We start from the raw sequence: 15,986 nt of genomic DNA on the forward strand, positions 1-15,986 counted from the left end.
GCCTGTCATGGCGACATCGACAGCTGAATCTATGATTTCTGATGCTGACATTTGACCTTCATGAAGGAGTGCCTGGACCTCATCTTTCAAGTTGTCCGGTACGTGCGTGAGATATGGAGCAATATCCTCCCATAGTTGCCTATTGTATCTGCCTAGCAGAGCAATGGCGTTGGCCACTTTGACCGTCATGGCTGACTTTGTGGAGAAGCGTTTGCCTATGCCATCTAATTTCCTGCCCTCCTTGTCTGGTGGTGCTGACAGTGGCGAGGATGGGTTTCTGGAGTTCTTCTGGGCGGCTTGAGTGACGACCGAATCTGGTTTTGGATGTGAATTAAAGCAAGTGGGTGCCGTTGATGGAGCCCTATATTTTTTATCCAGTCTAGGGACCACTATGGAAACAGATGCAGGTGTTTGCATGAGTTGTAGCCCCTGTTCCCAGATGTGCTCTATTATGGGAATGGACCTTGCCTCCTTCCTTATGGGGTCTTTAAAGTCATACAAAACACAATCCGTTACTTTTGTTTCCATTGCCATGTGAAATCTAGTGGCCGCTCTCTCTATTAAATTGTGGAATCCACCGATATCCACTGGTGGAGAGTCTGACGTGCTGGGTTCTGGTGTGGCCGGAGAATGAGCAACGTAATCCTCATCATCTCTGTTTTGAGAGAGGTCATCTCTAACCTCACCTTCCTCAGGAGGTTCGTCATCATCAGAGGATTGGATGTTGTGAACCTGTTCACTATCTTGAGGAATAACCAAAGGCGCTGGTCTTGTCCTTGGTGATCTTTGCTGTTTGGAAGAGTCTTGAGAATTGTCATGTGAAGGGGTAGCCGACGATTCTGGGAATCGTTTTTTATAGTCTGTGATCAGGAATTGAAGATCATTAACTATCTCAGCCGGCAATACGATCATTGGAGTGACTCGAGTATGTACCTGAGTCTGAACAGTGTCCTCCGTAATAATAACATCATCTCCGTCATCGTCAGTACTCTGGCATTTGACATTGAGATCTGACGGGCTAGTAGCTTGTTCGAATTGTTCATCATCTGATTCTTCTTCTTGTAGTATGTGAGAAGGGAGCAGTGATTGAACCCTACTGGGTGATGTTAATTCGGGCGTAATAGTGACCTTTTTTGATGGAACTAACTCCGCTTTTTTCCATGGCGTCGATGATGTCGTCGTCGACGAGGTCGTCGTCGGTGCCGTCGACGGTATCGACGTCGATCGTTTTTCAAGCGTCGAGTGTCCCTTCGCCGATGAAGTTGTCGTCGACGGGGCGGTCGTCGACGGTGCGGCCGTCGACGATGTCTTCGTCGACGCGGTCGTCGACGGTGCCTTCGCCGTCGTCGACGGTACTTTCGCCGTCGTCGATGTGGTCGTCGACGGCAGTTTAGTCGTCGGCGGCGTAGTAGCCGTCGACGGTGCATTCGTCGTCGGCGGTGCTCCTACCGTCGTCTGTGTCTTCGTCGACGATGCGGTGGACGTCGACTGAATTCTCGTCGACGATGTCGGTGTTTTCTGTTTTGTCGACGTCGACGGTAATGACGACGGAGTTTTGACCAACGATTGTTGTTTCTTTATAAGTACAATCGACGAAATTGGCTTACCCGTCGTCGACGAGTGGGTGGTCGTTGTCGTTGAAGTCAAGGCTGACGATGCCACCGTCGTCGAGACTGTCGTCATCGATGTGGAGACATAGTTCGTTTTTCTTGAAGAGAATGTCGTGGAAGTAGACGACGAGGACTGCGATGGCTTTCTGAAGGTTGCAGCATCCTTCACAGACGTGTCAGATCTTGCCTCAGAAGACTTCGACGCAGTCTTTTTGTGAGGGACGTCTGAATGGCCAGGGGAAGCCTCCCTTGGCCTTTTTAAGGACAGTTTTGAGGAAACTGAAGCCATTTCACTGCCCTCCGAGGAGAGCACCTCATTATCTCTGGTTTTGAGTCTGTTTAACCAGAGGAGCAGTCTGCCTTCTCTATCCTTAAGTGTTTTGGTAGAGAATGTTCTACATACCCTGCAGTCCTTTACTGTATGGTCAGGGTAGAGGCAGTAGAGGCAAGTCTCATGCTTGTCGTCGACGTGCAGTCTCTTCTTGCCACAAGAAGAGCAGGCTCTGAAGAGTCCTTTTTTCTGTTGTTCCGTCATAGTTGAAGTATAATCCAAGTTTTTTGAAGAAAAGGAGAGAATTTGAAGAAACCTGAGGAGAGCTCAGGTGGGGACTCCCTAGCACAACGTGCGGTAGAAAATCTGAGAGACTGAGGCTCCTGGCAGGAAGGTTCTAGAGGGAGGTGGTAGCTGATTGGCTACCTTTGGAAATGTGGTCCTTTTTACAAAAGGACATAGATAGGCTACTAAGGCAAGGCCCTTAGGCCTATTTTTCTCTATGTATGTCTATAGGACATTACTTTTCTATTACCGGGGCTCCCATCTCGACGACGGGGAATGATTCAGGCATGTGAATCTATGAAAGACACCCATAATACTGGATAAACTAACAAAGGACCGTGGACGATAGAAGCCTCTCCCCAAGAACACTCACTGGAAGATTAGAAGGATGAGAAATCGAAGGCGGCCTCAACATGTTTAAGATTCAGAAATGTCTTCATCATCGTATTCTAGTTGTCCTTGTTCCCTTATTGTTGGAAGTACAAAGGGAAACCAACGATAGTCAAGAATAAATGGCTTCAGGTGAGATGAATGAAAGACAGGATGAATCTTCCAAGTAGGAGGCAATTTTAGTTGGAAGACCCAGAATGAAAATGAGGAGTTCATAACAAATAGGCCACAAAATCATGTTTGAAACTGGCAGTGAATGAAGAAGTAGGAAAACAAGAAGATAGTCAAACTTTCTTCCCAGGAACTACACAAGACGAATTTGATCTTGATTTATCACCATTTTGCTTCACCTTGACTTTGAAATAGTCTAAACTTTAAGAAACAAGCTGTTAATGCATCTGAAACGGCTCCCAATACTCAGTGGCCACTGCAAAACCATTACAGATATTGATCTTGGGTTTACTTAGTTGACTCTGTCTGACTATTTAACTGGGACTAAAACCAAAGGAAAACGCTTGCTCAATTCCCACAGCCTTACACAAGGCTCTCCAAAACTAGATATGGGAATAAAGGGTAATCCAGAGTCGAAAAATATCAGTGGAAAAAATAAAGGGCCATTTCGTCAGCTGTTAGTAACTTTGACAACGTTGAAAAATGAGCCACCATTAAAAAGGAGTCTACAATAGAAATTGTATGCCATGGTGCTGGGGCCACCGGTTAAGGGCCAACAGCTGTAAATAACCAAAGACGTGGGGCGCAATGATTCACACTGAGCACAAATTGGACAAGCAAGAACATATTCTTGAACATCAGATGGCCACCAAAAAGCTCATAATACTAAATCCAATGTGGTCCAAACTCTGTGACCAGATATGGCTGAGTCTTGACACATTCTCATCACATCCAACTGTAGATCCTTAGTTGGCACAAGGATGGTTTACTGGCTACAATAAAACTCATGATGTCGAACAAAAAGGAATCTGTAGTTGAAACTTTTTTAGCTCTTTTGGATCCATCTGTTCTTGAGCCATCTTTACTTTGTCTACAAAGACAGAACTACTCCAACCACACACTGGGAAGAAACGACAGGGTTATCATAAGTGAGTGATGTCTCTGGATAACACCAAGGTAAAGCTTCAGCCGACAGATTATTAGAACCAGAAATATAAATAATAGTGAAATCATACTGTGCTAAAAAGATACTGTGTCCCCTGACAATGATCCCCGCATCGAAGGTGTCAGACGCTGCAAATTCCGAAAGTTAGCTCAAACTCAAAGCAGTGCTCTAGGGCCATTCAACAATCTCTCCATTCAGTGCAGGCCACGTCCACGGCTATGCAGTCTCTTTGAGGAGCTGAGGTATTGTGCTCTGAATTGTTCTCTTCTGATTCTGATAAAATGGGAGACGGATAAGAGGAAAGGTGTTCTCGCACATCATTTTCCTGCTTTTGTAATAAAACGGATCCAACCGCCCAATTTCCGCGTTAACTGTTTTGAAGCATCAGGATGACATAGAATTGGAGCCTGAGTGGATATCTGTTTGAGTGTACAAAAAGCTTTTTCTTATTCATTCAAACGAAAACCTTTCTTCAAATTCCCCTACATTAACACAAGCGATTTCATTGGTTATCTTACTAAAGTTCCCAATGAATTGATGACAAAAGCTTGAAAATCACAGGAGACCTTCAGTTTCCTTTTGTATTAGGAGGTGAAGGCCAACTCAAAATAGCATAAACATTCTTGGGATCTATGGAAATGCCAGAAGCCTCCAATCTACATCCAATATATTTACCTTCATCCTTCTTAAATTCACACTTTCCAGTTTACAGTGCAAATTATGTTTTTGAAATCTTGACAGTACTAAACTCACAAGTTCAGCATCAGTCTTTGAAAACACAAAGATGTCATCCAAACAGAGCAAAGCAACCGGGTGCAAGACATCAGGAACACTGAACAGATGAATTGTTGGGAAATGTCAATATTACACAACCTAAATGCATAATATAAGATTCAAAATGTCCAGATGGGGTGAGAAAGGCTGTTTTAATACTTGGTGCTTTCCTTTATTCATTACAAATGATAAGTTCCTCATAAAACAACCAAGCTTTGGCAAAACTCATGCTCCGAAAACTGATTCCAAAGTATCTCTATCAGGAGTAAAGGATACATAGTCTTGAGTATGATCTACTTTAAACCTGTACAATCAATGGAAGGTTCTGACTTGCTACTCACGTCTACATTAATCTGTATCGACAATCAAGAGCTACAGCAGGGCAAAGGAGGTGCTCGACTCTTCGCGGTTTGTCCTCCGGGTAGGTATGCTCCTAAGGAGACACTTAACACCTTTCTTGTGTGCCATCAAATGCAGGGCGGCCCGTGGTTACCTTGAGCAGTCACTCTTTCCTCAGGGCAGTCAAGAAATAGACTCAACATACCTTCTCAGGGAGCAGTCCTTTACACTTTATTCCAACATTGGGGCAAGGGCGGACTCTGCAGAGGAAGGGTCAGTGTTTTGTGCAACTGAAGCAACCAAGCAAGTGCTGGGAGCGACACAGTTCAGTGGTGGTAGAAGCATGTCGCCTGCATCACTGTCCCGGTCAGCCGCTATGTGCAAGCCATGTATGGTTCTACTGCAAATATAAGGGCATAGTGCAATGAATGGCATACTGCAGCAATGTGGCCATCAGTAAGTAGCATGTCGGCTGGTTGCTGAGCACTGCCGTGCTGCGACACATACGGCAAACTGGCCTAAGCGGGGTGTTGGCCAGCTGCAACACATGTACCAACTGCAAAATACAGGACCGTTACGGCATATCACCAGTTGGAGTTTAGACACCTGCTGTGACACACGTGAGTGCTACAACATAAAGGACAGGTGGAACTCAACACCCCCTTCTTTTCAAAGAGAAACTCAAATGTTACTGTGGAAGCCCATCTGTTACCCAGGGGCAGAATCTCTGTGGAGTGGATATGCTGTGGTTATTTTACACCTCAAAAGCTCTCTTTGTGCCTGTCACTATGCCCCAATCTCCTGCCCTGGAATGCATAGAAAACATGGTCAATGTCCCAGCCATGCCTGACAATGCCGCTGCAGACAGTTCTTGTGCTGGCGTGTGCAGAACTTGGAGCTGGCCTCACCACAGCTTTCAGATCTGCAACAAAGTTTGGTGTGAAATAATTATTTGGGGTGCGGGGGGGGTGCAAATCACTAACAGCCAGATTTATATATTTATATATTGGCGGTAAGTTTACTCCATCAAAATGGCGACTGACTATCCTTACCGCCAATATAATGGTTTGCCTGCCAAATGTATATGCGGGGAGACCAAAGTTTGGCAATGGCGGAGGCTACTCTGCCTCCGCTGCGGCCAAACTTTTCCAACAGCCTAATGGAGTAAGGGTCATCGGAGAAAAGGTTAAATGTCTGGCCAGCCTATTTAGATGGGTGGGCATAGAGACGTTTTTTTACTGCCGATCCAAACAGCAAGGGGCAGTAACAAAACTAAAAATGCCCCCCCTCGCCACGGGGGGAGATGACAGCCAAGGGAAGGGGGAATTTTTCATTTATCTTCAGACAAAAACCCACTTTGAGGTTTCGTTTTTTTAAAATAAAAAAAGTTTTGCAACTTTACATTATGTCCCTGTCATGTTTGATGGAGCTGTACAGCAAAGTTCCAATACATTCACAGGCTCCACCGTGCTTCCTTTGATTGGAAGAAATGTCAGTGGCGCTGATGGATATTTCCAAATTTGGCAGGCAGGTACTCCGTCAGTACGACAGAGTAATTTACTCCATCACCCTGATGGAGTACAATTCCGTACGTCAAATTTTAATCAGCCCCTACATTAAATTAGTTACTTACCTGTAATGCCAGCTCTCCATCATTGGTATATGTAAATATATTCACATGTTTGAATCATTCCCCATCATCAGGCTGGGAATCCCCGGTACATTAAATTAGCAGTATACATAGTAAAAATATAAAACATACGGTTTGTAATGTAAAAAGGCCAGAGGCCAGAAACAACATAGTATGTCTAGTAACACATCCACCTCATTTCAAACAACTGACATTTCAGCCACTGAGGTGGAAGCTTAAAGCACTCCTCCTCCGCCTAGAGGCCACTATAGCTTAGATTTCAAACCACCAGTGTGAGATCTTCTAAGTCTCATTACCCTATACAAGCCCGCACGGTCCCTTAGATCTAGTTGAGCGGGTCTGGTACTCGTTCAAAGAGTGAAGAGGGATCGGATGGGTGGAAGGTCTTTCAGGCTTCTGGCGGCCAGGAAGTGGAATGAACTTCCCGTTGAGCTCCGGCTGGAGCCATCGGAGGGCAGTTTTAGATCAGGGCTCAAAACGTACTTGTTCCGAAAATAGGGGAGCACGCTGTTATTGCAGGGTTGGGGGGATTTCACTCGGCTACTCACTATAGCGCGGTGACACGCCATCTGGCGTAACCAGGCGCTTTATAAGCTCCTTTATTATTAATATACAATAAACCTCTGACCCGAGTGGAAGGAGGGTCACATGTGAATATATGAAAGATACCAATGTTGGCGAACCGGAGTTACAGCTAAGTAACTAATTTCTTCGCCAACATTATATCTTTTATATATTCACGTGCTTGAATCAGAATAGCAAGTAGTACACATTCTGAAATACAACAAAGCGGCAAGCAGGCTTACCATTCGTGAAAGAGGCTTCTCAGTACTGTCTGTCCCACAGCTGTGTCAGCTTCTGCGTCCACTTCTAGGCACTGATGCTTCGTGAACGTATGCCTGCTCCTCCAGGTGGCTGCACAGCAGATGTCTTTCAAGGGCACCCCAGCATTGAGTGCTGCAGTTGCAGCCATGCGCTGGTGGGATGCACCCCCATTCTTACCTCAAGAGAACGATTGGCTTTGGCATGACAGAAAGCAATACAGGCTGGGGGCCAACGTGCTATCCCCTGTTTGGACAGGACTTGGCCTTTTTCGTGTTTGTGCAAATGATACAAATAGATGATCTGATGTGCATATGTCCCTTTTTTTGTCTATACAGAGTTTCACACATCTACGCACGTCTAAAGAATGTAACAATCTTTCTCCTGGTGAAGATGGATTTTGAATGAACATCTAAGAATGATAGGCTCATTCAGATGGAAGTCAGTGGGAACCTTAGGAATGAATTATGGGTTGGTTCAGAGTATCACTTTCTCCTCCGTGAACCAGAGAAAAAAGGTTCTCTGATGGTGAATGCCTGAATCTCTCACAATCTCCTAGCAGATGTCAGAGTCTGGGGTAGTGCTGTATTCCATGATTATTTAAAAAATCCACTCTATGTATCGCTCTAAAGGATTTAACATCAGCTGACTGAGGTCTGTATTAAGTTCCCATGGAACCGGAGGATGCCGAAGAGGTGGAAATGTTCTAAAAGGCCCTTTCATTAACTGTTTAATGATCCTTTGGGAAAACAAAGTAGAGGTCGAACTGTAGGTCCTTCTGAATCTGGATACTGCAACCAGATAGACGCTGACTGAAGAATATTTGAGGTTACTTTTGGCCAAACTTACCAAATACTGCAGGATGTGAGAAGGCTTTATTTGAAGCGGATGATGACCCTTACTCCTGCACCTGGCACAGGAACGTTTCCAAATAATGTTGTAAGTCTTATTGGTCGCTAGAGAACGAGCCTGCAGTAGACTCTGTTTACACTCTTGTACAATGGACAAATTCTAGGTGGTCAGGTGCCATGCTGTCAAGTTCAACGACTTGGGATCATGGTGAAGAATCCCTCTTGATGTCTGAACAATATCCTGGGATACTCCTTCAAAGGGATGGACGGACGTACTGCCAAATGTAGCAGCTCGCTGCACCAGTACTGGCGAGGCCAGGCTGGAGCAATGAGGATCAGAGTGCAGTGGTCTATCTTAGCCTTCGTCAACACCCTGGGGATCAGGAGAAAAGGATGAAAGGCGTAGGTGAATATCTTGAACCAACTGATCCAAAGAGCATTGCCCAACATCTCTGGATGCCAAAACCTGCTTGCATAGCACCAGCAATTCCTTTTCGGAGTGCCAAACAGATCGATTGTAGGGGGACTCCCATTATTTGCCAGATAAATACATCCATTTGATCATTCAGCCTGGCAGATGTTCCATAGATGTTCCACAGCAATGTCTAGCCTGTGAGAAATGGCCCAGCTCCACAGCAGGTGAGCTTCTTCCGAAAGAATACTGGATCGTGTCCCTCCCTGCTTGCCTATGTAGAACATGGATGTTGTGTTGTTTGTTCTGACTAGGATCAGCCGACCTGCCAGTCTGGGAGGGAACGCTTGTAAACGCCAGTCTTATGGCACGGAGTTCCAACACATTGATGTGGAGCTCCCTCTCTGCATCTGATTGAAATCGTCAGTCATTTTCTTATTCTCTCTACCGATGGAAAGGCTTACCCAACTGAATATCGAGTGTTGCTCTTTGAAATTGGATCTATGTTTGTGGCACCAACAAAGGTTTCTCCCTGTTCAATGTGAAGCCTAGTCTCTGGAAGAGATTAATGCAACATTCATGAAAGCTTTTTCTTTTTCTCTGGATGGCTCTTTGATTAACCCGTCGTCCAGGTATGGGAACACTTGGTGACCTTCTTTCCTGACAAAAAGCAGCAACTGGAGTGAGACATTTTGTGAATATTCTCAGCACAGATTTGAGCCCAAATGGGAGCACCTTGTACTGGTATTGCTGACCCACTACTGAGAAACAGAGGTACTTTCTGTGGTGTTTTCGACGAATGGGTATGTGGAAGTAAGTATCCCAAAGGCCCAGGAAGATGAAAACGTCCCCTTCCTACATCATCAGAAGAACTTCTTGCAGAGTAAGCATCCCAAATGACCGTTTCTTTAAAAAACTTGTTCTCCTCTCTTAGGTCCAGTATAAACCTCTATTGGCCTGTCTTCCTTTTTATTAGAAAGAACCTGGAATAGAAGCCCTGGTTACTTTGCGACTTCCGGACAATTTTTAGGGCTCCTTTGGATAGAAGCATGAGAATTTCTATTTGCAGCCGCTTTAAATGAAGATGAGGCTACTTTTCTAGGTGGGCAAACTGGGGGACTCAGGCTGGACCACAATGTATGGCCTGACTGGACAATTAACACCCATTTGTATAATGTTATATTCTTCCATGTGGGAGCAAAAAGGAAAATTCTCCTCCGCCACTTCTGAGGACCAGACGGGAAAGGTGAAACAAGCTGGGAGTCAGGCTCTCTTATGATTATCTTTAGTTGATACTTGTGGGGAATCTCTCTTCCTCTCAGCAGAACACCTGTAGGTGTGCTTTGGTTTCGATTAAAGGCGAAACCTTGATCATATCAAGACTGTCTTTGAAGATAATAAGGCTGTCTTTGACCTCCTTACTCGTTGGTTGTTGCCCTGAAATGTTGCAATCTTTGTGAGCCATGAAAAGTCAATGTTCTAAATCTGAGATCCTGAAACAGCCCTAACGCCTTTGTTGTAACAGTGTCGGTTTTAAGGCCTTGCGAAGCCTCATCCCTATGTTTTCCAAAAAGAGTCATCACATCAAAAGACATGTCTCAGATTTTAGATTGGATAGCCATACGGAAAGCGGAGGATTTCAACCAGCCTTGCGTCTTTAGAGCAACCCCTCCTACCAACTGGCAAAAACCTATATTTGAAACATCCATTGTCTCATCAATAATGAAAGAAGAGGTAAGTTCTCCTTTCTTTAGGATAGCTTTCAGCATTTTCTTCTTATACTCTGGGATAAGGGGGCACATGTACCAACTCTATTTTGCAAGTCGGTAAGCTATTACCAACTTGCAAAATAGGGTTTGCGAGTCGCTATTAGGAAGGGGCGTGCAAAGGACGTCCCTTCCTAATAGCGAGTCAGAGGGGGATGTACGATTGTTTTGCTAACAGAATGTGGTCACAAAACAATTGCAGTTTACTGCCTACTTCAAGTAGGTGGTAAGACAGTCGCAACTGGGAAGGAGACCCCAGGGGAACACTTGCCCTTTGTGAATGGTAGCAAAAACATGTTTTTTAATAGCAGGTAGTGGTCTTGGAGACCACTGGCTATTGGCTACTCTTAAAAAATTAAAAGGAATCTTTTCATTTTCTTTTATAAATGCATCCCATTTTCCTTTTAAGACAATGGGCTGCATTTCAATTAAAGAAATTGCTTTGTATAAAAAGCAAACACATACATGGTTGTGGTCTGCTGATTAAAGGCCTTTCCCAATGGGTCGCAAATTGCAACCTGCTTCATGAATATTGATGAGGTAGGTCATTTGTGACCCCATTTGGCATCACTAAATGTGTCTGAGACACATTAGTACCTTGCATTTTGCAAGTTCCTAATTGCGAGTCACAAAAAATCACTATTAGAGTCTCCCAAAATAAAATGGTCGCACAACTGGCCCAAGATCCAGTAATGGAGCTATGTCATGCGACATCTGGTGATTGTACCGTCCTAGAGTCGCCAGGGCATTGGCTGTCCTAATTGAGGTTGCTGCCATAGAGGAAATTCTCCAACCCAGATTGTCAATATGTTTGTTATCCTTTTCTGGCATACTAGATGATGACCAGGCTTAATCAAGAATAGGTATGGATTTAATGGTATTGTTATTGGTGATGGCATGCCTGAGGTGAATGGTCTTTTCACCATCGGCGGCATGCTCGACATCGACGTTGCTGTTGTCAACGGAATGCTCGACGTTGACGGAGGTGTCATCATCGACAGCATCTTGGTCGTCAACAAAGGAGTTAAAGTCTGTGATGACGACGGTCTCGTCATCTACGTGTGTTCCTTTGAAGACAGCTTTTTTTGTCACAGGTGAGTCTCTATAGCGCTTAGACTCTGGTTTGTAAGTAGAGGAGGTGGCTGCAAGCTCTGTACCAAAGAGATCATGCTCAGGAAACTATAAATGTCTCCTCTTGTGCGCTGCATTCATGGAAGTGCTTGGGGGGCACTTCTCACAGAATCTTTCCCTGAAGTGGGGGCATCTCCCTTAGAAGGGATAAAATTATCTTTCTTCATAAGGATTAAAGCCAACTTCCTTTCTCTGACTTTAAGAGTCTCAGTGAATAAAGACTTGCAGATCTTGCAATTCACTGACTTATGCTTAGGATAAAGACAATAAATACAGTGAGAGTGTGAATCAACAGGGTAAATTATCATGCTACCACAAGATAAACGGGTTTTAAAAAGAGATCGCTTCTCTTTGTCAGCCATGCTGACAGTTGCTTGTCAGACCAAAATGGTCTCCCCAGTCCAAAAATTGTAACAATCTTCCCTAAAACAACTCACAGTACAGTAGTGCCAAAGACAGAGCTGGTTCAAATCCAAGGCAGACCAAATTGGACACATTTTCAGGTTCACTGAAAGGTTAGAGCAGAGTTTTGTCAGGGGACTCCATCACAAATGACGTGCGGTAGAATTCTGAGCTATGGTGGCCTCTAGGGGGAGTAGGAGAGCTTAAGCTTCCACCTCATTGACTGAAGTTTGAGTTCTGTCAAATGAGGTAGATGTGCTACTAAACATAATATGTTGTTTCAAGGCCTATGGCAATTCTTCATTATGTACTGTTTGTTATAAGGTACTGGGGATTCCCAGCCTGGTGACGGCGAAGGACTCAAGCATGTGAATATATAAAAGATCCAATGTTGGAGAAGTTCTGGTACTAAGTACCCATCACCAAGTCTTGTGGCATCTGGGGGCAAAAAACCAAACTCTTGTAGAATATGTTACCAAATTACTCATGGCTCTTGGTGCTTAGTGCCAAGTCACCAAAATCTTGTGGAATCATCAGTAAATCACCAAATTAGCCAAAAATCTTGTATGGGGTGACCAATGACATTTATGAGAAACTCAGAGGAGCACTTACAACTGGAAAATGAAGGGGATGCCAGACTGTTGCTGCCCTTTAAAGGGCTGAAGAGCAGGGACAGGCATTATCACAAGCAAACACATTTGCCCCAGTCTTTCCAAGGTCTCAGTAGTGGAGAGGTCTTCTACCCAGGACACCATACATGGAGGAAGACACAGAGGGGCTTCTGTGTACGAGGTTCAGCCAAACGGTACTGTATAGAAAGGTTGTTGTGACCCTTTAATGCCTGCTCTACATATTTTTCACGTTTACATGGGCTAAAATTAAGTAAACTGCTTTTGCATCCTTTTTGCCACTAACTAATCCAGAATGCAGCAGACAGATTTGTCCCATATTTTACATGTAAAATGGGGGGGTAAAAAAAAAAATATGTTTTTCAACATCCCATGTTAGGGGTCTTGTGACAAAATGGCACCAAATAGAATGTTGCTATCTATTATGGTCCAAAATCGATTTCCTGCCTCTTTGGTCCAGTGCAAACCATTGCAGAAGATCAAGGCAAGCAGAAGCAGGTCGCAGATGAACATACTCCGCTCACCTGCCTCTACACCAACATCAGCGGCGACACAATAACTACGGTAAATAGTGAACATTCAGAACCAACCTCGGAAATAACAGGCTTGGGTAACTAAAAAGAGCGTGTGGCTATCCAAGGATAGATGCACCAGTCTTACTGTGAACGACACGCCACACTGTTCAGAAGTATGTGGTAAAAGCCTACCAGGAAAACTTCACTGTCTGCCATCAAGACTCCACTGACATGACCCCTGCCCTCACTCCAACGGCAGCCAACAGGGTTCCTTTTAACTAAAACCACGCCCACTTCAGTGGCTGCCATGAATACGCACCCCCCACACCCAACCCCCATACCCATCCCAGTGGCAACCCTGAAGGCCCCACTCACCAGACCCTCTGCCCACACCCACAGCCCACCTCAAGGCGGTAAAGAACGACAAAGACAGATGACAACTACCTCCACGGCTCTCACTGTCCGCCGGCTTCACCTGGATGGGTCGCGCCATCTGGAAGGGAAGAGGAGAGAAAGTAAATAAGATGCTTATGACTCAACAAAGCACTCAGAGGAGTCAGGGACCCCAACTCTGATGAGATACAGACACAAAGAGGCTTCTGAGGAGAACCCCACGGGCAGGCACTCATGGGAGAACCGCAGCTGCCAAGGGTTCACCCCCAAAAATACCATGAGGAGCACAGGGCAGGCCCTAGTGAGAGAACTGATGCTGTAGAGGCTTCACTTCCAGAACACCAGAAGCGGCACCAGGGTGGGCACCATGAGAGACCCGTGGCTATTCCAGGTCACCATGTTCCAGGGCAGGCACTCATGGAAGAACAGAGGCTGTCTGGGGTTCACCCCCAGAATACCATGCGGAGCATGGCGCGGCACTAGTGGGACAACAGAGGCACAAGGGTGGGCATCAATGGACAGTGGAGACACAGTAGTCATGTACACAAATATTGCACAGAAATCCTCCCATCATGTCGCAGAAGACATGCTTAGTAAATCAGAGTGGCAATAAGAGACACCAAGCTCCTGTATCATGGATCTTAAAGAAGTATCCCTCACACACACAAAAAAACGTTTCCATTATGAGAAGGACATCTACCACCAGGTGGGCTGTACCTATGCTCCCAGCTGAGCCTTTCTTTACTTTCACAATGTTGTATTACATTTTATTTTTGAGACAAGTAATCATTCCTCCAACATCACATCATCCTGTGGAAACTTGAGTTTTATTTATTTATTTAATGCGATTTTCTATAGAGCGAACATAACCCGAAGGTGTCGGAGCGCTTTACAAAAGAACCAGTTGCAATACATAAGGACTTACGATTACATGAGTTACATATAAGACACAAACAGAAAAAATTGCAAATGTACAAGTTATAAAGTCACACAAGGAAAAGATACAAACAGAAAAAATTGCAAATGTACACGGTGTAAAGTCACTCAAGGAAGAGATACAGATGGATAAACTCTAAGAGTCACATAGGAATGGCAGTGAGTATAAAGGTCTACTACATATACTAGTGGTTAGTGTTATCTCTATATACATAGGGAAGGGATACGAATGGATATACTCTAAGAGTCACATAGGAATGGGAGAGAGTACAAAGGTCTACTGCATATACTAGTGATTAGAGTTATCTGTTTATACATATATATACAAATAGTAGATTTTCTCAGGATTACATTTTACCAGCGATTAGGCTTGGACAAATATATATCACATATTTACAGAGGGAACGGAGAAATAAAAATTAAATCAAAAGGGGTAGAGAGCGGTAGGTGGGGGAGAAGAGTCGGAGGCTGAGATTGGTGAGAGGAGAGAGGGGGACCTGAGGGGGGGAAAGAGATAAGGCAGTCCAGCATAAGTGAAATGTCTGAAGGCCGGCAGGATGGAATCCAATGGAGCAAAGGAAAAGACAAGAATCAACAAAATGGTGGACCCGGGTCGTGGGCATCCATGGAAACCATCTCAAAATGGCAAGATGCACCCAGGTCAAGACCCAGGAAACCAGGAGAGCAGAGTTTCATTAAGTGGGGTCGGAGGGGGGACGCAGTCACAGCACCAAGGGAGGGCAGTAGAAAGTCTGCTGTTTGCGTGCACAGGCATCAAGGAGAGCCGAGAACTGGGCGAGCCTCAGAATAGGTAGGGACCACAGAGACAGAAATAGAAGAGTGCCCCACACGTTGCCTGCCCCGCTGGGAACAGTGACAAATACCGGCTAAAATCCATGAACGAGGAGGGAAGCCGGAGCCATTGTTAAACAGCCAGCGCTGCCATCTTGTGCTCAGCAAGTGCAAATGTGACCCGGCGACTTTAAGGTCGTGGGGGGACAGGTCATCGGAGCCCCCCACCGTCAATACCAGAACAGGTTGATCAGCAGTGCCCTCGCTCCCCGTCTACCGTACAGCGGAGCGTTAACCCCTCAAGAAACACATCGACAGCCGCCAATTCCGCTCCGATCTCCCGCACCGCGAGTGGCTAGGCGAGGCTCGCTGAAGTGCTGGGGGTCTCCGAGAGCGCCCTGAGTGTGTAGTGTGGGGAGGTGCCGGCAGCCGCGGGCAGTCGATCAGCCTCCGGCAGCAGTGTTGGTGGATGGCATAGCTCTGCCGATGCCAACTGCGGTCCCTCTTCATTACCGGCGTAGGCGGCAGTCAGGTGGCACTGAGGAATCGCAGTCCTGCTGCAAACCAATCCCTGGGTGTGTTGCAATCGAGATGGGCCACTTTCAGGGATATTTCGCTGAAACGGCGATCCCTAGCCCGGGAGCTCCCGGAAGTAGGTGTTGTACAACCATAAATCCATTTGTGACGTCCTAATGATCGCAAAAGGAAGAGCGGAAGAACTGAACCAGATCCAGGGATGGGTCAACCAATGGGATCCAGACCTCCATTTCACACCGAGCAGCAGCAGACATGGAACTTCCTTTCTTGAGTTGATGATGACAGTCAGGGATTGAAGGTGGATGGACTAGTTCAGTTTTCTACAAAACCACTTACAAAAGTATATTACTGCTCTTCGACAGA

The 15,986-nt window shown here is 45.4% G+C and overlaps 1 protein-coding gene across 1 annotated transcript in view; it reads right to left on the bottom strand.

Annotated features, from left to right (window-relative positions):
• CELF5 (CUGBP Elav-like family member 5) overlaps positions 1-15,986 on the bottom strand; it is a 428,249-nt gene that overhangs the window by 199,580 nt on the left and 212,683 nt on the right. The window contains exon 3 of the mRNA XM_078669977.1: positions 13,410-13,458. Coding sequence (XP_078526103.1) covers positions 13,410-13,458 — 49 coding nt within the window. The remainder of the gene's footprint in view (positions 1-13,409; positions 13,459-15,986) is intronic.

The sequence above is a fragment of the Lissotriton helveticus genome, chromosome 12 (genome assembly GCF_964261635.1).
Source record: "Lissotriton helveticus chromosome 12, aLisHel1.1, whole genome shotgun sequence".
Taxonomy (NCBI): domain Eukaryota; kingdom Metazoa; phylum Chordata; class Amphibia; order Caudata; family Salamandridae; genus Lissotriton; species Lissotriton helveticus.